The sequence below is a fragment of the Syngnathus typhle genome, linkage group LG1, assembly GCF_033458585.1.
Source record: "Syngnathus typhle isolate RoL2023-S1 ecotype Sweden linkage group LG1, RoL_Styp_1.0, whole genome shotgun sequence".
Lineage (NCBI taxonomy): Eukaryota > Metazoa > Chordata > Actinopteri > Syngnathiformes > Syngnathidae > Syngnathus > Syngnathus typhle.
The window spans coordinates 7,711,184-7,737,059 of record NC_083738.1 but is presented as its reverse complement, the minus strand read 5'-3'; the positions used below and the strand labels follow the sequence as shown (position 1 = coordinate 7,737,059).

Below are 25,876 nucleotides of genomic sequence, written 5' to 3'. Positions count from 1 at the left end.
CAGTGTTGACCAGACACATCCAGGATGGATTTGCGTCATAAATATTGAACAGGTTCAACCGGATATGTAATTGTTGGTCCAGTCATTTTCAGAAAAATCACTCTACATACACCCAAGCATATTCGGTTAAGAGGGGCCTGAAGCGACATCCCATATAGGCATTTGTGTACCCAGACTTCAGAAGGTGGTGAGGCTAAACAACTCTACAATAAGAAGTTAAGAGAAGTTAAAATGTGCCCAGAAAAGTGAGTTGTATGCAACATAAATTGCAACCTCCCTGTGCACGTACAGGACAGAAGCTTCTTTTCCATTCCAGAACGGCCCAACACGACAACACAACGGCTTCACTTGGTCCGGCCTGGGCTTTGTTGCATTTCCATCAATTGGGGCAACATCATCTAAACTGTGAAAGCCTCCATTGTACAGGGCACACTTGTGGTGTGCGGAGTTCTGCCATAAAATTTCAGTAGTTGGGAGTTTGGGCCACTGTTCTTTTGCTGTAATTCAAAATACGAACATAAATTAAAGAAAATTCAATACCCTTTAAGCTAGCGGGATACAGCCAGCCGGCCATGAAGTATAAAATACAGTATATACAGTACGCAAGACCTGCCAGCCAATCAAATGAGGTCATGGCCCCAGTCAGCCTGCATTTTAGAAACACCCTGGAGGAAGCTCAGAAAATCGCTTTCATCATAACCCCATGAACCCCCAAAAACTGTCATGGAAAAGTGACAACTCAGGGCCTTTCCGATATGGAAAACCAGTTTCAAGGTGAGGAGAGTAACTGACCAGGGCGCAGAGGAGATCAACCGCTTCTAGGATGAGCTCCTGATGTCCTATCCTCGTAACCCCCAACTCCTCCAGCTCCTGATGAGTGATGTGCAGAAGCTGCTCCCCGCCCATTTGCTCCCTCTCGAAACTCTTCACGTACTGCTGGAGACAGTCATCCAGACCTAAGAGAAAATAGGACAATAAACACATGCATCAAAATTGCATCATAGTTGACAAACTATTATGACATTTTTGGGTGATTGTAAAAAACAAAGAAATCAATAAAGACTCAGTGAGAACATCCAATGTTCCTTTTATTAATAACACCAAAGGTTTGCTGGTATTGCTAGCTGGGATTGGACGTTCCTTTGATACCTCTAATTTCTGTGCAATGGTTATTTTGTGCTTTTGCAAGGCTGGCACATTTCCCAATTGAAATTGTGTCAAACACACAGTACACCCCAAGAGACGCAAGCAACGTATTGGCTTTTGATCTGCCATGCAGCATATAGATGTGGCGGTCTGGGATATTATTGATCAGTTAAGAGCTTCAGGCTATGGATAAAAAAAAAAAAGGCAGCAAAAAGCTCTCCACAGACCTAATGAACAAGCCCAATAGAAAATGAGAACGCATGAAGCAAAATGGGCATGAGAGCACCCAACATTGCGCTAAAGTCTGCCTGTGAATGTTTGTTTCAAACACATCACACATACAAAACAAGGACGATTGCTGTTGATAAAGCTGAGTGAAGCCGTAAGGAAAACACTGAGGCCCGAGGGAAGCGAGGAAAACAGAGAGACAGTGTGGTAGCACCTTAACACGGTCAACACACACACGCACACTAATCGCAAAGAAAGAGTGAGCGAAATCTTGCACTCAGTATGTCATGGGACACAGATGGAAGAACATCAGCCCAGTGTTATTCCGAGAGACTCACAATCTTGTTACATACGGCAAAGTGAGCAACTTTAAGTCTAACACATTTCTATGGACTGTTACTCCCCAAGCGGAAAAAAATTATTGACAGTGGCTGGTTTTGTTTGCTTCAGATGTGACAATTACACTCTTGATATTATCTCATGCAAGATCATGAAAATCTATTTTGCACATAAAAGCAGCATAGCTCATTCAAAATGCAGAAACAGCATTTTACGACCTTCATCCGATTGTGATTGCAATATAACAAATGTCAATAAAAAAATGTAATAATGCCTGATGACATTGCTCATTCATCTTGCCAATATTATATGCATGTTATCCCAAAGATTCATCTTTCAAGCTACAAACTGATTATATTTTTGATGACGGGGCATCCTTTGAAAAAAAGAAGAGGCAGCAGGTCTATGTATATGCTATAGGTTAGATATACAGGAACTGAAAACCAACGTGATTGTAGCTGTTTTATTATAATGAGGCAACATTTTGTTTGTTTGTTTGTTTTCCTCAAAATGTTCACATTTCCAAAACATTTTAGGTAATTTTATTCCCATAAATATTAGGGGGAAAACTTTAAAATTTCATGTGCACTCTGGTATGTTTTCATAGAACAGTAACACAAAATAAAAATAGGAAGAACAATTTTAATAGACGTTTTAACATTTTGAACTGACAGTTAAAATCAATTGACCCTCTAAAATGCCAATACTAAAAAATGATACTAAAAATTAGAATACATAGAAATGATTATCATACATCCGATGACTTACGTACATTGCTGCTCAAAATAAAATGTGCAAATCCGCATTCCTGCAGTTTAAAATTGCCTTCCCTTTAAGATATTTCCTAGTAGAATACATTCACATAAATCATGGCCAGTCTTGACAGAGATATCTGCAAGTTGAGTGCATGAGCAGATTTCTTCATGCAGCCGGCAGCAAGAGGAGCAGATACAGCCACGCTGAAATGATGGAGGCAGAGCAAACCCTGCAGCAAGTAACGAGGAATATGAATTCATGACTCCAAACATTACCATATGAGAGAGACACATTTGCTCCTCTCATTTGTACCTTAGCTTCCGAGGCAAGGAGGCATTTATGAATTGTGGCCAATGTGCCATATTATGAAGTCCGTTCTGGGTAAATAGAGCTATTTATTTGGGAAACCATCCTTTCATTGTATAGTTACAATTCAGGTTGTTCGTCACCGATCTTTTGTATTTGTAAACATCTGTTTTCCATACACCAGTACCTAAACAACAATTTGAATTATAATCATTGAATGCTAATCAATCAATACACGATTTGCAAGGTTCATTTCATTCATCATGCAGTAAGCGGTTCACTGCATTTTGAACTGCAGGACTAACAAATAGTGGCCCCCCTTCCCTAAAGTTGGTCATGCAGTATAATACAAGTCAAACAAAAATTAGCCCCAGTGCGGCTAAAATAAACGCAATTTTTCATGACATAATGTCAGAAATGTCATTCTGTGCAATCTAGTTATCAACTTGTGGTGCTTTTCCCTTGAAGCTATTTGCCGGAAATAAAATGTTTTCTCTGCACACTGCAAGCATCCACACAGAAGACTGGAGTCATGAGGAGAGAAGAGTGTTTCTTTGTTCATCGTAATGCAAAGTGTGGTTGGTGTGGAATTTATTTAGAGTTTTACTAGATGGTTATCCAAAAGAATTCGCTGCAGTCTTTTAACTTGATTCATATTGTCAATATCATATACAGTATGCAGCTTCTTCATTTACATTCCATGTAAGCCCCTCTAATATTTTCGAAGTTTATCAGCAAAAGATAAGGGTTGCCAAGCAACCAACAGCAAGAGAAACCTCATTAAATTGATTTCGTTGTTGAATATAGCTCGGGATGAAAAAGCTTCTCAGCTGTGTCTTTCTCGCTTGTCCATTGACATTAACGTAAATCAGACAGTAAAATCTGTTTTTAGCATTTCCATCGAGACCATGCGTGGGTCAGAGGGGAACTCGTGCAAAGAGCACTGACATGTGATGCAGAATTCTGTCTTAATGCCTCGGCTCCTATCTTTGAGTTTCCAGTTGGAAAAAGTCCAAGTAAAAAAGAAGACTCAAAACTCACTAAAATATTCCTACTGTGAAATATTCATTACATCATGACAGAATAGTCTTAAGAAGGTGGCATTTTACCTCTCCTGTATGTAAGCTTTCAAGTGCACCCCAGCCTCCACTCCGAAACACAGCTTGCTCAATGTGGAGGCAATTTGGACTGATGGCACTTCTACGGGAAATATTCATCTTTACACAAGCTTACATGCCAGGAGTGAATATTGCTGCTATTGCATACAATTTCTAAAAGAGATTAGAGCTGTTTCAGCAAAATGTAATAGCAATGAACAAACAGTGCAACTCGTATGTATTTTAAATATTTGGTATAATGCTTTCAAAATAATTTACTGGCCCATCATTGGGGAAATAAACACAATATTATATTTGTTAAAGACGAGGTCAACCCTAAAATGTTCTTTTCAATAATATGTTGTATGTGCCGCCACTGGTCTAAACACTGCATTCTGATTAATATTGCGTTTGTGGAATATGAGTTAAGCAGCAACATCCACCTGTTTTGATCCATCTCAGGGGGCAGCCATTTTGCCACCTGCTGAGATAGATGAAAATAGGTGCCTATTTAATTCATATTACACAAATGAAACAGTAATTAAGTGTGTAATCATGTTTCGACTAGTTGAGCGGCACAGAACATATTATTACAAAGACATTTTTGGGCTTGACTTCCCTTTTAAGTGAAACGTGATATTGTTCCACAGAAATTGCACATTTTGTCTGGAAAAAGATCTTTTTGCCATCATCAGTGTTAGGATATTATATTATCCGAACATTCACCGTGCCAAAATAACCTCGCGTAATGTTTATGACAACAATTTTCATCAAGATGTCAGAGTTGGCTCCAACAAAATGTTCATGCTGATAGTATTTTTATGACTTCACAAAATTTGAACACGCTCCAAATAAAACAATAACCACAAACAAAACACATCAAGAGGCAGTGTTCTCTTTTTTTATTATTTGCGAGTGAATGGCAAATAAATACAAATTGGTCTACCAGGCTACAGTACAGAAGCAAATAGAGGGAAATAGGAAATGTCACAAGCAGATTATTTGCCTACACATGATTAGAAAAAAATATGTTTGCCACTGGTTCAGCTGTTCTATTATTGCTGAGTTTCAGATTGCTGCAAGTAAGAAATATAAAACGTGGAGCCAACGATGTCTGACCTCAAAGCAATACAGTGAAAAGTAGGCAGAAAATGTTGCTGACGACATGCATTTTTTTACGTTAGATGCACATTAGTGCCGGTATGCGGAAAGCTAGTAGTTAAGGTACTATGCCTGTATAGGCTATATTTATCTACGATACTTTTTTTTGCATCTCCCATCAATTTCCATGCAAACTACATTCTTGGTATCTGGTCATTTAAGTTTAGTTCAACTTTTATTTGGAGGTTGTTTTTTTTTTTCATTTATGACAATTGATAATGATTTCTGTCATCTCCATCTCAATCTCTAGCTCGGTGAATTTGAGCTCTTTCATTTCCCAGTTGGAGTTGCTGAAAGTTGGATTCCTTTCTCGCCATACCTGAAACGGTCTAAGCAGCCCTCTCTTGTATTGGTTAGTTCACCTGAATTTGGTTACTTTGTTACTTAACACCTGACCAAACGAACCACAAAAAAGGAGAAAATGTCTTTTTTTCCCCCTCGCTCTTTTGAGTTCACAACAAAAATGTAATCACCCTTATGAAACTGTTGCTGATGGAACAACAGGTGCAAAAAGACACACACGCATCCATGCATGCACACGGACACTCACACAGGATCCTTTGTCTGCGTGTCCGGCTAGAGCTAGTACTTTGATAAGATGCCCACTGCATCTCTCATTCTATGCACAGCTCGCGTTTCTCCATCATGGCCTCATTTCCTCCCCCCATCTGAGGGAAGCGTTTTGTCCGTTTTGCAGCACGCTTTCCTATTTCTAAATTTCCTGCTCCACTCTCGCCACTGTGAGTCATTACACATGAAGGACACTCGTGTGCATGTGTTTGTGCGCGCATACATACAGCATACATATGTGTCTCACTCTGTGCACATACATGTGATCCCGGCATGTGTAGCGGGCATATGTGTGTAGCGGGCATCTGTGTGTGGGTTCTGCCTCCCCATCTTATGACATGTGTTGTGACTCCGACACATCAGATCTGGTTTCCATGGTTACCAATGCCCCACTTTAAGCTCCAGCTCCCAAGTTTGTGTGTAATTGTACGTGCGTGCGCGTCCATAAATGTGTACATGGCGTTCACCTACAGTAAACAGACAAAACCTCATTTTTTTTATTTAAACCAACAGAATATGTTTTGTAATTATTTTGGAGCTACAATATGGACTCCTTTAAAGTTTGTAAACAATGTGGTGTTATTTGGGGGCCGTGGCTTAGCTGGAGCCAAAAATATCTAGCGCGCTTGTATGAAAAAGCAGGTGCATATTTAGCTGGCGATGATCAATTTCCACATTTCCTGACTGGCAGAGGTTGGGATGTGATGTAGTTTCAAGTTTTTGTTTTTTTTATGGTTTTGGTAACCCAAAACCATGAAAAAAAATTTTTTCTACATATAGGTAGCAGTGTTTAATGCTGGCTTCCCTTCTTTTGCTTCCAGCTAACAATGTGACGTCACCATGATGTAGGCCGTAAAGAGGTTAAAGTTAAAGTCCCAATAATCGCCACACACACATCTGGGTGTGGTGAAATTTGTCCTCTGCATTTAACCCATCCCCGTATGATCTTAATCCATCCCCTGGGGGAGAGGGGAGCAGTAAGCAGCAGTAGTGCCGCGCTCGGGAATCATTTGGTGATCTAACCCCCCAATTCCAACCCTTAATGCGGAGTGCCACGCAGGGAGGCAATGGGTCCCATTTTTATAGTCTTTGGTATGACTCGGCTGGGGTTTGAACCCACAACCTTCCAGTCTCAGGCCGGACACTCTGCCACTAGGCCACTGAGCTGGTGAGTTCTTTAGCCAAACTGAATTTTGGGGGTGTAAACACTGCCTACTGAAAGTTGGCGACTACTAAGTGGAAGCCTCTTCACACAGTTACCAAGGCGATGTAAAGGAACGCTCCGCGTCCGACAAATATAAAACATCCATCCATCCATCCGTCCATCGTCAAAACATTTGTGTAGAGGAAGTAGCAAACCACAGTTGGAAATGAAGAACAAATAAAGGTATAGAGCGGCCACAGGTCATTCTTTGTGGATATGGCTCTCAGTGTTCAATTTGCAAGGATGAATGGGCACGACGGTAGTTTTGAGTAATTGACTTTTGGTAGTTACTTTTGGGAATAAATACAACGTTTTGAAATCAATGATTAATGTATTTTATTAATCACTATGACCTTCGTATGTCACATTTTTAACAAGGCTTTCACTGCTCATGTAAAACAAACACCTATATTTGTAAAAGTGTTCATAATAGTACAGTATTTTGTTTTTATTATTTAATTTCTGTCTCCTCATGGCAGCACCCTACTGATATTCAGACTTGTGTTTTTAATTATTGGCTTCGAGCCATTTCATATAGGAAGGATTTACACACGTCACAGACGGGCTTCTGCCTAATGTACAAATTGGGCGGCTGATATGCTGACACAGTGTTAGAGTTAAAGCCATTTAAATTGAGAATACACAGCCAGGGAAAGTCTTGAGCGCCCAACATAAGAGGGCCTGGTTGTCTTTCACCCATTTGCTAGCAAATTCAAACAGAAAAAGAACATCTGGGAGATTTCTGTACAAGAATCAGTCCATAATTCTACTTGGTCGGCAGTAGAAATAGATTCTCTGTCAAAAGGTTCATCGGCCCCAGATTGGTCTCATTCAAATTGACCCAACTTCCTTTTAACCCAAATTAGGTTGGTTTTAACCAAGCATTTTAAGGGTTTTGTATCCCTTCTTTGACTTTGAATAGGAAAACAACTGCGCTGCACGAGCCATCATTGTAAATATATTTGTTGGCATACTTCCTTGAATAGATCAAATCTGATTAACCCGATACACTACTGCACTTCTTGCAGATGGTCTGCCCGTTCAATTATTATACTATCGTACTGTTTTTGGAGCAAACATAATTAGAAGAAGAATGTGCTGTCTTTTGTCATGGACTAAATAAAATACTCTTATTATTTAGTTTAGCTAGTTTGTTTGTTTGTTTGTTTGTTTGTTTGTTTGTTTGTTTGCTTTCGTAGGAATAAAACATGACTGCATTTTAGACATCCAAGTACATCTGTACACCTGCGTATGTATATGGATATGCGGATTTGCTCAGTCTTCATGTGACAGTTTAAAACTGATCATTCGTGGATTATTCACAACTTTTTCAACAGGCATGTTTTTTTCTGCCTCAAGTGATGGGGACTGGACACTATATTCTGACTTGTTTGTGTATGACACACTTTGGCTTTGCAGAATATAAAGCAATACTATAAAAAAGCTCTAAAGGGCCAAACTCCATCAGTGCATGCATTTTTTGAACCACTTTAATAATAAATAATAATAATGATGATAAAAATTTCAGTTGCCACAGAAGTATGACACTGGCCGGCCAAGCCATGGATTTTTGCAGTCTGGAGGACGTGTGGTGGCTGTCATCATATTCCATTCATAAATATAAAAACAGCGTGCATAAAACCGTCTGAATCATTGCAGAAATCACTTCATTGATAGCATGGGAGGGTCACACACAGACACGTGCAATCACACATCTGTCATTTCTTTGAGCAACTTTACATTATCCACCCATTTAAGTCTGCTTGTTGTTCCTTATAAATGTACTTATTGCGCTTCAACCTTCTGCATACACATAGAAAAACAGTTTCTTCTACCGTCATGCCTCTCACATGTCAATTTGAAAGCAAGTTATCAAAACATTGTCTAGGCCACCTCCATACAGTTTGACAGCTTGGTGTGCTAGACTTGTACCATGCACTAAAAAAAAGTAGAACCCTGAACCTTTATGATACTGTCAATACCGTACTTTCCCAACAGCCTCTTTTAGTGATTGTTTGTTTGGGGTCATTTTCCTCTTCGACAATGCATGCCTGATAGGATTTATTTATTTTCAAAACCCTTTCACTTCTTTCTGCTGATGAATTCCTTTGAGATTTGGCGTCTTGCGTCATTATCTTGCTATATGACGAATGATCTCCCTATCTATTTGGTTGTATCTTTTTTTAAACTGACCAACAAAACGAAAACAAAAGGTGCTATCTTGCCGACCTGTATTTAAGTGCTCAACTGTTCAAGTACTTTTCTAAACCATGTTTTCACAAATTTTTATTTTTTTAAAATGATGTTCTGTATACTTAAGAAAATTTGCAATGCCAAAGTCTTATTAAAAATAGCATTTTAGAATTTTAAAGAACAATCAGCAGTTTCAGTACATTGAGTGTTTTTAGAAGCCACATTCCGTGTCTGTCAAATACAAATACGCACGTAGAGGAAACTCCTCCAGTGTGAGTGTTCAAAATAAATGCTGATGACTCATCTTTCTATGAGCCTTGTTGTTCTGCTTGAAGTCTTTCACCAGCACACAAAGTCTAGTCTCCTGCTCAAATAGATTGACCTTGCAGAAGAAAAGATTCCTAAAAATGCACCTCGGGAATCTCCCAGGAATATGTATGTTGTTGTCTGATATTGATTTAAACCAAGCAATGCATGTATCATTTATGAAAAAAACAACAACAATAGACAACAATACATTAAGAACATGTGGCTGCGGTTAAGGGTAAATTATTTTGTGATTTGGTCCAAAAAGTCATTCATTTTGCCTTATTATGACTACAATATTGGCACTTGCAATTAACCATTTGTTAAAAACGCCATTAATAATGGAATGCTGAAAACTAAGGGTGTAAATCGCGGGTTTTGTCACGATACGATATCATATTGATACAAAGAACTACGATACGATATTTGCCGATATCTTAAAGCCTGCTGCGATTCATTCACGATATATCACGATATAGTGGTCTACGATCGATTTTTTTTTATTTAAATAAAAAATATAGAACAATATCCTGATTTATAACAATTCATACGCAAAATCAACAAGGTACTGCAAACTCTTTATTTAGGAAATTACAAGAGTATTGTAGTATACAAAGTGCTTATTTTAACACTGAACTTTGATGTCATGTTGTTTCTTTAAATGTGCGGCGAGATTTGTGCTCCCTGAATATTTGATCACCGCATGGCAGGATTTACAAACTGCACGTGTCTCGTCCGTTGAGCCATCTTTTCTTTGGAATCCAAAGTGCTTCCAAACAATTGACTTGAAGCCTAGAGGGGAGCAAATTTCCTCGTCTTTTTGGACACTAGCCATAGCACCAGCCCAGGAGCCGCGTACTAGTTGTCGACTCCCCTTTCACGTGCCTGCTCTGCTCTGCTCACAACACAACGCCGCGCACTGCTCCCGGAAAGAGGAAGCGAGCAACAATGAACTGGATTTCAAAATAAAGTCGCGTCTAATGTCCGAGGTCAAACACGGCGATATAAATCGATGCTTACGTTTAGTATCGATGCCAATAAATCATAGAGCATTATATCGATTAATCGATGTGTATCGATGAATCGTTACACCCCTACTCATTACACATGAAATTGCTTCACTGATTCAAAGAACAAATCATGCATCTAAAGATTTGAGCTGTCACTGGATATGGCAGAGACCTTGCTTAAGCATTTATAAAATTGGCCTCAATGGCATACGCTTAAAAAATGCTGGGTTTAAAAACAACCCAATTTGGGTTAAAAATCGGACCGACCCAGGATATTGGGTCAATTGCATGTTGCTTTGCAAAAAAACAAAAAAAAACAGATCCAATTTGTTGATTTGTTTTGTACAAAAAAAAATGTTGTGCAGTTTGACCCAACTTCCTCGGGTCAGCAATTTTTAACCAGAATTTTTAATCCAAATTGGGTTGTTTTTAACCCAGCATTTTTAAGTGGGTATGCAGTATAAGAAAGCTGATGGGCAATGAAACAAAAGGTCAACATAGGATTCTGAGCCTGAGAATTAACTTCATGGGACAACATGTTTTGGATGACAATCAATCTCTGAGACCATTCGCTTTAGGGAGGCGATATGGGGGGGCGGGGGGTAGGTGAATCAGAACGGATGACATATCAAAGCAGTACTCGACAAAATGAAAACATTTGAGACACACTTGAAACTATGGATAAGAAAAGGAAAGTTAGCTCTCTGTTCAATACTGAGATCCACTGTTCTTGAGCAAGGCACCAAAAACTCATTTTCGTTGGGCACAAAGCCCTGCTGTAGCCATCCTTCATGGGCAACCCTTCTCATAGTATAACATCCATCCATCTATGGATCCATCATAGTATAACATCCATCCATCCATTTTCTGAACCGGTTTACCTCACGAGGGTCGCAGGCAGGCCAATCCCAGCTGACTTTGAGCAGTAGGCGGAGGACACCCTGAACTTGTTGTTTAACATGAATTTCCAATTAATATCAATTCCTTGCCATAATCAGCCTTGTTCTTCATTCTTCTATTAAACCTTTTATCGTCTAAAGTGATTTACACAATCAAATGTGATCAAATCATAATTGTACCCTCCAAGTCAATGAAACAAAGCAAAACAAACTAACTGATCATTTTGATCTTATTAAACAGAAAGCTGACACAGCTGAAATAAGACAACTATTCACACTTTAGATTGCCACCAAAGGCACTTGATGGCTAATTTATTCGTTTTACCTAACATACATTTGAGAACATGGCAAGACGTCTTACAACCCAGAGAGGTCGCACACAATGACAGCGAGAACATCCACACAGAAAGACCCATTAAAACATAGATTCAAACCTTCTTTCTGTGAGGTAACAGTGAAGCCTCTTTGCAAGCATTGAGCAAGCATACTATTTCAAAATGTGAAAAATACAAATTAAAACAGTTTTCCTCTCATTCCGGCTTTCCTCCCGACCATTCATCAATGTAGAGGATGAAGCCAGCTGATGAGGTCACTTACAAATTCAAGGACCTTAGGCATCCATGTTTCCTCGCTGCCTTGTCCTCTGGGGGTTCTTCGTAACTACCTTAGCATATAATCGTACAGAACTGTGATCGACCATTAAAAATACAGGTAATAATGTTATACTACCTGCACAAATACAATAAATAAACCATTAAGCTGGTTGATCACACACACGATTGCGGACATTCCCATTTCCTCCCTTCTCTATCTCTACTGTCTGTCAATAGAGCTGCCACAGTTTGTGTCACACTGCTCCCTAGCTGATCAGTGTGTGAGTATCCATACACCCCCCACCCCCCTTTCCCACCAGCTTGAACATCGCTCATGCAGGCAGACATATTCATATCCAGTAATTAATGGCATTTTGAAGGGCTCACCCAATTAGGAAATATCATGTCTTTGTGAATCTTAACTGAACAGGCTGACATTCAGGTTTGCTTTGGTATGTGCGTGCGTGTGTCTGTGTGTGCACTTGTGTGATGGTGGTGATGCAGCTAACAGCATTAATTGCACGCACGAGTACATACAACACACACTCACATAGACGCAAACACACACACACTGAGTGATGATATGAGCTCCAAGTGTGTGTCAGTGAAAGGAGCAGATGACAGATCCACCACATTCATTGATGGGACCACTGCATGGTGCTTACTCCAACCGCATCATCAGCAGCAGCCTGTAGGTTTGACTTGCAAGGCTCACAGCTATGACACAAATAAATGCTGAGTGTCCTCACATTTTGTTTTAGGAAACCACTGCAGCAGATCCAACACATCTGGTTTTGCATTGAAACCATTCACTCATTCAGGAAGGAGAAGCTCCATGCATGCAGTGTGTGGCCGCTGCTGCTCACTTCACCACCACCACCACCACCCCATAATCCTCAGTCAGATCACATACAAGCCCGGACTTTGACGTGATGCAGGATGCAGAGAGGGATCCTAACTTACCTTTCATCCAGTCCAGCACTTGCTTTGGTGTCCATTTACTTATAGGTTCCATAACCAAAGCCATGATGTCACAGCCTCTGTGCGTTAAACAGCAAAGGAGTGAAAGCAGGCTTCATAAAACGACTTGTCTGTCACATCTGGAATGACATGGTGCCGGATCACTCGGAGTGTAAAAAGACGGTTGTCGGTTTTATTCCCTCCATCAGAGCATGGCCGCCCGCAGAAACGGTGAACGGGATGCGGTGGTGCAATCTACGCGCACGCACAGACTCACGCGCGCACACGCGCTCCCTGCCGCTTTACCCTCCCCTCTCCCTCGCCTTCTCGTGCCTTCCCGCCAGCAGCTCGCGCGATGTGAGAAGGGGATTCGATGGGAGGGAGGGACCCCTCCCCTCTCCCCCAGCCTACCTCGCTGCAGCATCATGAGGGCCACCTCTCACAATACAGACCGGGGAATGGTGCAACGCACATCATACAGAGGAGGACCTCGTTCCGCGCCCCCTCCTCCTTCCAGCCACACATTTTAGAAACACAAAGTCAAATAACGTTTAGGGGATGTTTTAAAATGATTCTAAATGGAGAATATGAACATTACAATAAAAGGCATCAAGTGTGTGTTAACAGGGTGAGGGAACTGTTTGTGCTTTCTTGTTATGTTTGCTTCAACAACAACAAAAAGTGTTATGTGGATGACTCAGATCAAGATACTCTATCTATGCAAAGGGGAAATCCGCAACAGTCGTCTGCATCTTTACATCAAGACTATGCGATCAGCTGTGAGGGACAGCGCCCCCTATTGTGCACCTGAGACATGAGTGACGTAATGGAATAACGCGTCACCGTCCAACACAGACGCACACACGCACACGTTCAAAGGGGCCTAAAAGTCAGATTTATCATCAATCAAAACATCCAGAGATGTGTCTTCTTCACATATTCTTACACAATATTTTCCTATCAGTGGGGTACTTTTAGTTGTCTTTATGCGAGGAGTGGTTCCAAATTTGCTCCAAATATATCTGACCTGCAATCACTCCCCTCTCAATACGTGGCTTGAGATATTTTTTTTCCAGTAAAACGACGCTTTATGAATGCATTTGACTTGCTAAAGCAAAGACATAATGTAATATCTTAGTAAAATCAAATATGCAATGTTTTTAGATTGACAAGTTTTTACTTTTCTGCAGAAATGTCGAATACATTTAAGATGTAAAATAAAGCTTTCGACGCATGCATATCCATTCCCTGGACTTGGGTGTGTGGTTAGGGTTTATTAAAAGTAATAAATAAATGATCAATTTAAATTGTTGCATTTTGATGTTGCGATTCTCTTTGGAAGTGACAAGGATGGACAGGGTCAGGAATGAACATATCAGAGGGACAGCTCAGGTGGGACGGTTTGGAGACAAACTCAGAGGGTGAGAATGAGATGGCTTGCACATGCGGAGGAGGAATGCGGGGTACATCGGGAGAAGGATGCTGAGGATGGAGCCACCAGGCAGAAGGAGAAGAGGGAGGCCAAAGAGCAAGTTTAAAGATGTGGTGAGGGATGACATGCAGGATGTTGGTGTGCCAGAGCAAGATACAGGGGACAGAGTGAGATGGAAACGATTGATCTGCTGTGGCGATCCCTAACGGGAACGGCCAAAAGAAGTGAAATAAATCTCCTCAAAAATGGCCACTCCTCTGGAAAAGGCTAAATATGTCTAATGTTTTATGAAAACAAACTCAGATATGTTATAAAAGTACAAGTTGTTAAAAGCATTGCCAAATACACGAGACGTTACGACAAACAATAATGCATTAATGATTTCAACCTGCTCCAAACTTGGACCTTACACTGTCTTCAAAATAATATGTTAATATGGACATTGAAAGAAATGATAAGCTGCTGCTCGTCCTCCTTCCAAGGCTCCTTTCTCCACAAAGTCAACGAGGGGCGGGGCGTCGCTGCTCAGTTTTCAGCCCTCTCCGGATGTCAACGATGATCTCGCGTTCCCATTGGCCCCCTTACGTCGATACGTCACAATCATGATTAGAATTGATGATCGGACGGTCTGATTTCATTGTCTAGCAACGGGCTCCGTGGGAAAGAAATCTGCTTGAATTTAGGAGCTTCGTCTGAATTCGACACAGCAAGTATGCACATAATTTTACTTTTGGCTTAGTTGTTTCCCGCCAGGCTTTTGTTGCTATTTGCTCGAAGCCAGGGTCAGTCAAATGGCAGCGGTGAGGCACAGGAAATCTCGGCTTTGAAGGAAAAGTTGAGCTGCAGCTGTCCTTTTGGGAAAGCTTTGCTAATGCTAGCTGGCGTCTGCTGGTACAGACATGGCCGCTCGGGCCTTCAGGCTACGTTTAATGATCCCGTGCCTGCGTGCCGGTTACTGGATCTGTTTTCTATGTGCCCGGACGTGGCAAACTAAAGATACACGCTCCCTGGGTGGGAGGTTTGTTTCTTAATCCTCGCGCAAGTGCCAAGTGGCGTTGCTAGTTATCTCTGTTACGTTTCCCTATTCGCAGATCGCCTGGCAAAATAAAGCCGCTGGATGCTTATTGGTCGTGCAACAGTCCATGTGGCTTTTGGTGCGTGTGTTCGTTTAACCGCCTGAGATGGGTTTACTGAAGTTCTGTTGTTGTGCAGTACCTTTCTGCTGGTACTCTGGAAAGCATCAGTCATAACCGCATTTTGTTCTGTTGGGAGTAAGGGATGGGCGGGGACTACTTTTTGTTGAGGGGGGGTAATTTAGCGATAAAACTTTTCAAGTTCTCTACTTTGGTCCCATCCCATTGCTCAACAGTGCGTCGGGTGCACTGAGAGGAGAAGATGTGGAGAGATGAGATGGTGACAACATAAAGCTTCGGATGTTTTTGCTGTGATCGGCATGGCAGCTCCTTTCCCCTCCAACAGCAGCATGGATTCATGGCCACACAGACGTGGCCTCCAGGCTGTAAGTATTAATGATTTTGCTCCTTTCATGCAATAATAATGTTCTTAACACAAACCCCTTTTACAGAGGTTACTGGCACCTACCTATGAGAAACCAACGTTCATTTGTCTAAATTAGCATTTCATACTTGCCAACGTTATTGTGGAAAAAGGGAGACTTTTTTTTTTTTTTTGCGTATCAGCCCAAAGTTTCTTTGCCAGGTTTCCGATTTTTTTGGCCTTGTATTTACCACAGGAAGGAACATAATAAATGACTCTGTTTACTGTTGACAACTGAGTAGTTTTATGTTATGAAATGAGTACCAGATCAGGCAAAAGAAATAATGAGATCAATGTGCAGTGCATTTACTATGCAGTATTTATTACGCAGTTTACTGTAAAAAAAAAAATCATTAAAGGCATGTAAAATTTTGAACAAAGAAAAAAGCGAAAGAGCTGTCTGACGACCATACGGGCAGTCTCTCTCTTGACAGAGGAGCTGTGTAATGTCACATCCCCTGCAATCTAAACTGTTTACTTTAATGTAAAATCGGGAGATTAGCGGGTGAAACGACTGAGCGGGAGTTACGCGAGGGATAGGGTTGAAATTTGGGAGTCTTCCGCCTGTATTGGGGGTGTTGGCAAATATGGCCCATGTTAGAATGGCAGGTATAAAAATGTCTTGTTGGCTATAAAATGGAGTACACAAAAAAGTGAAAGTGAATTACCCATTAAGTGTACCAGTGGACAGCATGGTGGTTGATTAATTAGCATGGACGCTTCACAGTGCAGAGGTTGTGGGTTCGAATCTAGGCTCCAGCCTTCCTGTGAGGAGTTTCAATGTTCTCCCTGTGCATGTGTGGGTTTTACTATGGACTCGGGTTTCCTAGATGGATGGACTGGTTGCTTTGCGACATCACTGTCTGTGATTGCTTCCTAGATGAACCTGCGGTCGGTATTCACAGTGGAACAGCAGATGATCCTGGAGCGTTACTATGATAATGGAATGACCAATCAAAGCAAGGCTTGCTTCCAGCTAATACTGCAATGTGCTCAGGAGGCCAAACTAGACTTCAGTGTTGTTCGGGTAAGGATATTGAGATGGCAACCAGTTTTCTTTGAGTGCCTTCATGTAACTTAGTTTCTGCAATGGTGTTTCATATTACTGATTGAATTGTACTTCTCCCTACAGACATGGGTCGGTAACAAAAGAAGGAAACTTGCCTCCAAGGGAGACCAAAATGAAGGCTTGTCTCATACCTTACCTAGTCATGGACTTGCTGGGGGACTGTTGTCCAATCATCCGCTGGCTCATGGAGCTATGTCCAATCATGGTCTCTCTGCAGCAACATTGCTCCCAGCAGAACTTGCTGCTGTGCGGAATATACATAATCGCGGACACCTTCTCCGCACATCCTCCGCCTCTGCTTCTTCTCCCTCTTCTCTGAGCAGTGGGAACAACAATAATAATGACGTCCTTCACACAAGTCTCTACTCCCAGAACTGCAACCCTCGCTCTCGGCCAAAACCCACAGGCCCCATACAGTCAGAGACTGAGCTCTCAGTACTCCCTCCTTGCTCTTTAGTCAGCCAGGCTATGCAGAGCAGAACCAACAGCAACTCCTCATCTCTTCACTCCAAGCTTGTGTCACTCTCTCAGAATTTGCCTTCCCTCACGTCTTCTTCTACATCTCTGGTCTATACTGCTGCAAGGGACATGAAATCAAGTGTGCCCGTCAGGGACGTAGGATTGACTGCAGAGGTAGGAAGCCTACCTCCCAATTGGACTCGAACATTTGGTACTGCACAGACTCAGACATGGTCCTCTTCCCCTCAGTCCCAGGCTCTGCTTCAGCCCAGATCTGAGACCAATCCGCAACCACCACCACCCCTTGCTCCACACAAGACCCGTCTGTCCCTTCCTCTCCAAAAAAGTCCTACCTCAGAGCACACACCCTGCATCCAGCAGGTGTTCTCTTATGCGGACAAGGGTGAGGGCAGCAGAATTAAGGCTGGACTAGGTTGTACTTTAAGTGCCCAGGAGATGCAGAGGCCAGTTTTACGCACTTTGGATACCAGTCATAACATCTCCATTGCCATGGAAACCGCAGATGAAGAAGATGAGTGGCAGAGGGAAGAAGAACTGGCCAATATGGCTGCTCAGAATAACATTCATCAGGAGCAGACGATGTCTTTGCTAAAAGGGAGCCCTGCTTTGACCATTGCCCACTCCCAAAATATGCTGCTCAAGAGCAACTCAACTCATCAAGGCAGCTACTCCTTCACACAAACCTCGCTGTCTGGGGATGACAGCTCTCAGGTAGGAAAGGTTCGATGACGTCGTCAAGCTGTGTGACTTGAAAGCCTGACTCTGATTGGGTTTTTCTTTGTTTTTAGACTTCAGTCAGTGCCGCCACTTGGGTTGTCAGCAACTCCAGAAAAAGAACAGTGAGTTCTATTGTGCCAAATTCAGTGCAAAGAGTGCAACATGCACTCAATGGACACTTAATTGGGTATAGCATAGTTCCTCAAATAGTGACTACATATTGTGTGTATGTGTGCGTGTATGTACGTATATATACACACACATACACACAAACACAGTCGTGTTCAGAATAATAGAAATGTGATGTGACTCAAAAGATGAATCCATGTTTTGAGTATTTTTCTGTCTGAGTTTGTTTCCTGAATTTTTTAATCTATATTATATTGAATACAATTTATATTGTTATTGACCTGGTGTCTATTGCAATATATGTATATCGAAATTGAATTATTGTCTGGCCCTAGTTCCAAACCAGCAAAATTCACATTTTGGAGTGGCCTACCGTTCCCTGGACCTAAATCCAATTGAAAATCATCGTAGCATTATAGGCCCCTCTTTTACCCCTAGTCATTTTGGTGCGGTCTTAAATGCAATTGAGGTACTTAACACCTTGCTCCCTCCAGGCCGCAAATGTACGCCTCCCTTTCCGGTCGGACATATTTGTAGTTTTTTTTTAGCGGAAGTAACATTTACTTGCACCGCAAACCTTTTGATTGATTAAAAGATGTCAACAGCAGAAGACTTGTTTATACCGCTATACATAACACGTAACAAAATAAATCCCCTCACAATGTTTATGAACACGTCTTGTAAACAAGCACTGGAGTCAAGAAGTAAACTAATGTCAGAGCTAGCGTTAGCAAGAAGCTAACAAATGCATTTAACACATTATTGTGTTTCCCAAGAATAAAACAGCACCTTCGATGCAATTTATCTGATACAACTACCGTATTTTCCGCACTATTAGGCGCACCGGATTATAAGGCGCACCTTCAATGAACGGCCCATTTTAAAACTTTGTCCATATATAAGGCACACCGGATTATAAGGCGCATAAAATAGAAGCTATACTGCAACAAACTGAGGTTGATTAGGGTTGCGGTATGCATCCACTAGCCAATAACCAACGAGCCCTCTGTAAACAATCGCGTTTCTCAAATGATCTCCTATAAAATGATCGGAACTGACTAAAGTTCGATCTAACGCATTGGTACTACTTACCTATGTTTCCCTTCCATATCGATCCGTAGATTTACTCGAAACATTAACAGAGCAGCCTATTTTGACATGAAATAGCCTGGTGCGTATAGCAGCTATCGTTATAGCATTAGCCATCCGCAAATTCCCATGAGCCTCAGCTCGCAATCTCCCATGAGCCTCAGCAAAGTGTAAACAATCGCGTTTCTCAAATGATCTCCTATAAAATGATCGGAACTAACTAAAGTTCGATCTAACACATTGGTACTGCTTATGTTTCCTTTCCATATCAATCCGTAAATTTACTCGAAACATTACAGGAGCAGCCTATTTTGAAATGAAAGAGCCTCGCGGGTACAACAGCTATTCGGTGACGCCCCCTGACTACAGTTGCCGTAATGTTGGGAAGCGATGCGACCTTGTAATTTACTAGTCGTACTAAAACGTACTGAAACATTTTGGCAGAGCACTGTGTACAACCAGTATGGATCAACAAATTCATCAATTGATCCATATATAAGGCATTATAAGGCGCACTGTGTTTTTTAGTCAAATGTAAGTTTTTAGGTGTGTCTAATAGTGCAGAAAATACGGTACTCAAAATACAGCTACAAGAAGTGAAAACAGAGCGCTTAGCGCTAAAATCAGCAGAAAGACTGATAATGCTATGAAAACGAGGGCATAACAGACACTCAATAATATGAAAGTGAAATATTGTTTATTTTTGTGTCATCTCAAACCGCATTACTGTATCCGTCGTTTCCATTGATTGAAGGAATAGAACTGTCAATGAAACAAAGTCAAAACCATTTTGTCCTCTATACTGACGAGATTTCTTAAACACTCATTCTTGAAGTGCTTTGTTCAGACGGGCAGGACTTTGCCCACAGATGTGGGAACTTCATCCTAAAAAATGAAACTTAACCAGGCAATTCTTTGAGGTTCTGATGCTAAGGGATGGTGTAATGAGTTGTGTGAATGAATGCATCCAAGAATGAAACATTTTGATCTCTCTACTTGGGCATCCTTGAGTTGTTTGGACTACAAAAGTCTTTCCCAGTAATAAAGATGGTGAATTTGCAAAAACCTTTGGCCACACTCATTACCTTGTTTGGTAGTGCCGCCCCAAAAACTCTGACGTAATAGAAAATCGATACAACTGAACGGAGTAAAACATATATCATAACAGATTATGAAAGTATCTCTGCAGCACCTGGATTAGATTAAATATTTTACAATCCTAGAGACTCCAAGTGCACAATAAAATGTATTTAAAAGCTAAAAAAGTGGATTTTCCATGATATGTCAATTGTCTATTATTCTGAACACGACTGCGTATACTGTATACCATGAAGGGTGGGTTAGTGTTTTATGCTGAGGAGTCAGATACCAATTATCCATGAGTGAGATCACCCGATAGAAATACCAATCATGTGAATTATCTGTACATTAAAAAAATAACAATAATTAAAGCTGCTCACTAATGGTCATTTTTTAATATTGATTCATCTTTTTTTTTGGGGTCATTGATGAATCAAACTGAAAAAAAATCATTCTATTCAAAAATTTCATCCCTGCATTATACAAAAACAATACATTATCTCAAATTGATTTAATGTGCAGAGTTAAGGAAAGGGGGAGACAATGCGAGACTTTGCACTAGCACATTTAAAAAAAAAAAATCAAAGCTGCTCACTAATGGTCATTTTTTTAATATTGATTCATCTTTTTTTTTTTGGTCATTGATGAATCAAACTGAAAAAAACCCCATTCTATTCAAAATTTTCATCCCTGTATTATACAAAAACAATACATTATCTCAAATTGACTTTGCAGAAAATGCACAAAAATATATTACCATTCAATTAGTGGTTTGGTCTTTAATGTGCAGAGTTAAGGAAAGGGGGAGACAATGCGAGACTTTGCACTAGCTGGTCTCTAATTGACTGCAAGCTTTGAAACACATTAAACTACGGGGTGCTCATTTTCTATAATCGGCAATGGCTCTTCGATCGGAGCACCACTAGACTATAATTGTGTGATATTACTCAGTTACTGGGTTGTAGAATTTAGGTCCAAACCTACAGTGTTCAATACATTTCTTAAACCATTGTACAATAGATCAGTGATTCCCAACTCGGGTGTCATGGCAAGATTATCAGGGGTTTGGAGCAAAATGATCCAATTTCACATTGTCTATTTGACAGATTTAAAAGCACTCTCATTAAGGCTATCAAATAACGCCCACCCCATCCCTGCTGTAATTGATACCTTCCTTTATCTGCATTTGAGTAGCAACTTTGGTCACTATTTGTAGGAGTACAGTAATCTATGAGCTGTCTAATACAAAAAAATGTCCTTAACAAAAACAATAATGCTCAAGTTTGATTGTCAGTTTAAGAGATACGTATGTATTGCCTGAAAAATGTGTTGTGGTTGTAATAAGGTTGAATTGTACCGAACTGTTAGTTTTGTCTTGGCCCTATACCTTATTTTGGTCTTGCTGTACTGTGGTTTAACAACTCACTTGTGTAGTAAGAGGCTGAGACGGCATCTTAGGTTCGATTATCTCTTGACTTTGCTCACGACCTATTACCTACTACATTGCAGCAGCACCACCTAGTTGTCACAGAAGTAGCAATACACCACAAGTATCTTAATAATTGGAAGATCTACGCTGTTGCTAACAAGTCCTTCTACATTCTTAACCTCATTAACAATATCAAGCAAACTGAGCATTATTTTTTGTAAAGACAGATTTTCTTACATGTACAACTCTGCTGTTCAGGTTTGATTCACATGACCGGTCATCTCTATCTATGTGAAAGGAAACTATACTGTTGAGAATAGTGTAATTGTTTTTCAACATTTTCCATGAAGGGAGAAGTATTTACTGTACCTACTCTGATCAAGAAACAAGTCAATGAACACGTATTCAACACTGCTTCTCGGTAATACTTGTCAACAATAACCACACTTTTTGCACAGAGATGCGGTAAATTCTTTTTTCTTTGTTTGCAATGGAGTTAAAACTTCACTGATCAACAGTGACTTTTAATCAGGTATGGCTTAATGTGTCCTAGAATGCATTTTTCACACGGGTTTAAAAAACCTGCCCTGCAATTGGCTGGCAACCAGTTCAGGGTGTCCCCCGCCTACTGCCCAATGACTGCTGGGATAGGCTCCAGCACACCCACGACCCCCGTGGGGACAAGCAGTATAGAAAATGGATGGATAGATGGATGGATGGGTTTAAAAAACGCTTACTTTTTTCAGGATATTGAGATATTATTTGCATGGTTTTAAGTTATTTATAAAAGCTTGCACAATATGAATTTTACCATGCAGTAAATTTGTAGCTAATGACAGGGAAAATAATCCACATTTTACTCACAAATTAAATTTACCAGGGCTACACCTAATAAATATTACTAATAAATATATTACTATTCACATATTATTATTGTTGGTACTATGAAAACCTGATGTGGTAGACAAAAAAACGAAGGTATTTTCTGAAGTAGCACATGTTGAAAAGTTTTCTTGCATTACTGATTAAAATTTTTGGAAAATATTTGTTGACCAGTGTTTAATTTTTGTCAATGTTTCAATTTCATCCTTGCTGAAACATGTTTCTTCTCTCCCCTGTACATGTTGAGTTTCTCGCTTTCCTTTCACTGCCCATGTATGGAAAATGCTTTTTTTTTTTCTTTTTTACATCGTTTGTGTCAGTTCTCATCAAGATAGAAAAGAAAACTTTTTGGTGTGCTTTAAAAAGATGTAGCATTATACTAACCTCCTCTTTTTTATTGAACTACCCTGATGTAAAGCATGGTGGTTCAATGGTTGATCTCCTCAGGATGTTTTCTGGGCTCTTGTCTAGTAACGGATTGTCCTCAGCATCTTTGTGCACATTGTGTGTTCAGTTGCAGGATCGCACCCAATTCAGTGATGGGGATATCATTCAGCTGAAACGCTTCTGGGAAAGAGGCATGACCAGCCTGGGCTCAGTGTGCAAGGAAAAGATCACTGCCGCAGCAAACCAGCTCAATGTAGACACTGAAATCGTTAAGGTAAAAACAATTCTGGTTAAACCTAAATGTAAGGTGTCTTTCTTTTCCTGATGTCTGGTACTTGAGACAATCGCAATTTGAGATAAATACATACGTACTGCAAATACATCTTTGTCGCATACCACCGTATCTTTACTTTGTCCCTGGCTGGCAGACATGGATCAGCAACAGACGAAGGAAATTCCGTCTCATGGGTATTGAAATACCACCGCCTAAAGGTGGGCCTGCTGTATTCACGAACACAAACTCCCCCAGAGGTGACTCTCCGGTGGCGTTTAGCCCTGAAGAAGATTGCCTCGGAACACCCGACCTCAGAGATGACTTGAATGATGGGGTATCTCTCTGCCTCTCTGAAGGTGGGGACTCGGATGCAACACTCGCATGGTTTATCTCTCTTTGAATTGTGGAACTCAGTCTTAATGCAAAGCTCTCACCTCCAGATAGCACCATTGACTCCCACCAGAGAGATGAAAACGGAACAAATGTGACTGGTGCTGCGCTACTGGCTAATAATGTGGTACTCCAATTCTTGCTCCATAGCGACTCTTTATCAATTCTGTAATTTTTACATTATCTTGGTTCGATCTTCATATGCAGACTTGGTGTGCTTCTTGAGTCAGTTTTATCGTAAGCATGCTGATGACAATATATTCACTTTTGAATAACTACATTCATTTTCATCTTGCCAGAGTACAAGTTAAGGCAAGCTAGATTGGTCTGTTAAAGTTATACAATTAGGCCCGTTACTTGTTAGTTAATAAATACCGGCAGATACACACAAGGGCAAAATTGTTGGTCAGTTTCAAGTTATTTCACTGACCACTGTGGGGGTTTTCTTCCGTCAACAATTTTGTTTATATAGGGCCAAGGGCCGTTTTATGTGGGAAGTTATTGTTGACTTATGTTTTGTGCTTTAATGTTCTTGTATGGTATTTTTGTTGAAACGATGAATAACTAAATTCCGTCATTATTCATAGGTGCGAAAACTTTTATAATATTGTTGATGCATAGTAAATCATTATAGCACAATGTGCTGATGACATACGTACATTTGTTTAATAGAAAGTTGAAGTGACTGATGGGGATGAAGAGGAAGACTGCGACGAGGGGGAAATGATGCCCTTAGATTTAGAGCAGATGCAAAGCCTACTTGAATTCAAGGTGAGGACACACATTGCATGCATGTGCCTTGTTATTCTCTGGCGCGCAGTGTAAGTATATTTGGCCCGTAAAGACAAATCGTGCATTGACTTTGTGTATTCTACTAAAACTGCAAATTGTCTTCACTTGGAAAAAAAGAGGTTTCTCGCAATTTGTATTATCTTTTTAAAAATGTGAACAGTTCTTACTACTCTCTTTGAACAGTTCTTACTATTCAGTTTGTTGTGCTTATACTGTACATAACAGGAGACATTCATACATTGATTAGGGTTGACAGTCTTAATGGCCTTCCGAAGGAAACTGACGACAATGCGGCCCGCGACAAAAATTAGTTCGATACCCCTGGTCTAGCCGATGAAAGTGCCTCGGTTGGTAACTGGCGTAACTTCAGCTGAAATAGTGTTGTTTTTTTAAACTTTTCAGCATGAGGAAGTGCAGTTCTTGGAGAATGAGCTAGAGAACCAAAAACAAAAATACCTGGACCTTGCAAGCTTCACCAAGAGGCTGCTTTGTGCTGTGAGAAGTAAAGATGTGGAGAAACAGCAGGTACATTCAATAGTAGTAGGTTCAATTGCAATACCAACCTGAATGTGTCAAGTGTTTTCTTGATGATTTTACTGATTGTTTTGTTCAGGAACTCATCGCCAGTCTACCTCAGCTTTCGGACCAGGTGTGGGACATGACCAAGGACAGAGGAACATTGCCTGATGTTGTGTCTGAAGAAAAGTCCTCCAACCATTGTATTTCCATGACAAGTGGTGTTGAACACACGCAGGACCTGGCAAATAAAGGCTCCCCATTGAGGAACATTAAAGACAATAACGTTACAGAGCCCTCTGCATCAGAGGAGAAAATGCAAGGAGTGCAAGAAAATGGCCAATGAGAACTTCTACACAAAAAATTATTCGTAGATGCTACACGGACATTTATTTTAAACTGGAGTTGCTAGCCATTCATCATTACAAACACATCCTCGGTGTTCAGTGCCTGTGGATTGAAGCTTGGCTCATTCAATTCATTTTTTATTGCACATCATTTCCCTTTCTCTGGCCAAGTCACAAAAAAAAATAAAAGAACTTCCACCTGACGTGATTGTTTCTTACAAATATACAGTAGAGTTGTACTATATATCGTAATTTGTTCATGTCAGTGTAGCACAAAAGAGCGCTGACATCTCAATCGTGAAATTCACTGGTGAAATTACAAGCATTGAGGGGGGAACATTATTTTCAGGGATAAATTGTCTATGTGGCTAAGAGGTTGCTGTGAGCAGTCCGAAAGAGACGTATCCTTTTGCCTTGACTGTTATCTGGGAGAAAAACAGCTCGAGTGAAAGTGGATGAGCTTTAAGCTTCTTCTTTTTTTCCACCAGGACATGAGATGGTCAGGCTTCAACATTCAGCGTTAACTCCCAGGGATCCG

General features: G+C 40.7%; 2 protein-coding genes across 10 annotated transcripts in view; one reads left to right on the top strand and one right to left on the bottom strand.

Annotated features, from left to right (window-relative positions):
• The window catches only part of si:ch211-26b3.4 (connector enhancer of kinase suppressor of ras 2), a 54,653-nt gene extending 41,470 nt beyond the window's left edge, over window positions 1-13,183 (bottom strand). For 3 of the 5 annotated variants that reach the window (XM_061288655.1, XM_061288675.1, XM_061288665.1), the window contains exons 1-2: window positions 12,772-13,182; window positions 793-956 (exon numbers count right to left, since the gene is read on the bottom strand). In XM_061288655.1, the coding sequence (XP_061144639.1) occupies window positions 793-956; window positions 12,772-12,835 (228 nt within the window). In that variant the 5' untranslated portion in view covers window positions 12,836-13,182. Of the gene's footprint in view, window positions 1-792; window positions 957-12,771 lie in introns of all 5 variants that reach the window. The other 2 variants (XM_061288645.1, XM_061288684.1) reach the window with 2 other exon arrangements.
• Window positions 13,184-14,752: 1,569 nt separating this feature from the next.
• Window positions 14,753-25,541, top strand: hdx (highly divergent homeobox). Of its 5 annotated transcripts, XM_061275008.1 has the most exons (12): window positions 14,753-14,910; window positions 15,570-15,719; window positions 16,638-16,784; window positions 16,890-17,459; window positions 17,535-18,026; window positions 18,095-18,145; window positions 23,147-23,293; window positions 23,448-23,649; window positions 23,734-23,810; window positions 24,356-24,454; window positions 24,878-25,000; window positions 25,089-25,541. In XM_061275008.1, the coding sequence occupies exons 2-12, from the start codon at window positions 15,654-15,656 to the stop codon at window positions 25,335-25,337; spliced, it is 2,223 nt and encodes a 740-aa protein (XP_061130992.1). In that variant the 5' UTR covers window positions 14,753-14,910; window positions 15,570-15,653; the 3' UTR covers window positions 25,338-25,541. The 5 variants fall into 5 exon arrangements, with proteins under 5 accessions (XP_061130992.1, XP_061130984.1, XP_061130976.1 ...); XM_061275000.1 differs by having other exon boundaries at window positions 16,890-18,017; window positions 23,734-23,807; XM_061274992.1 differs by having other exon boundaries at window positions 16,890-18,017.
• The last annotated feature ends 335 nt before the right edge of the window (window positions 25,542-25,876 follow it).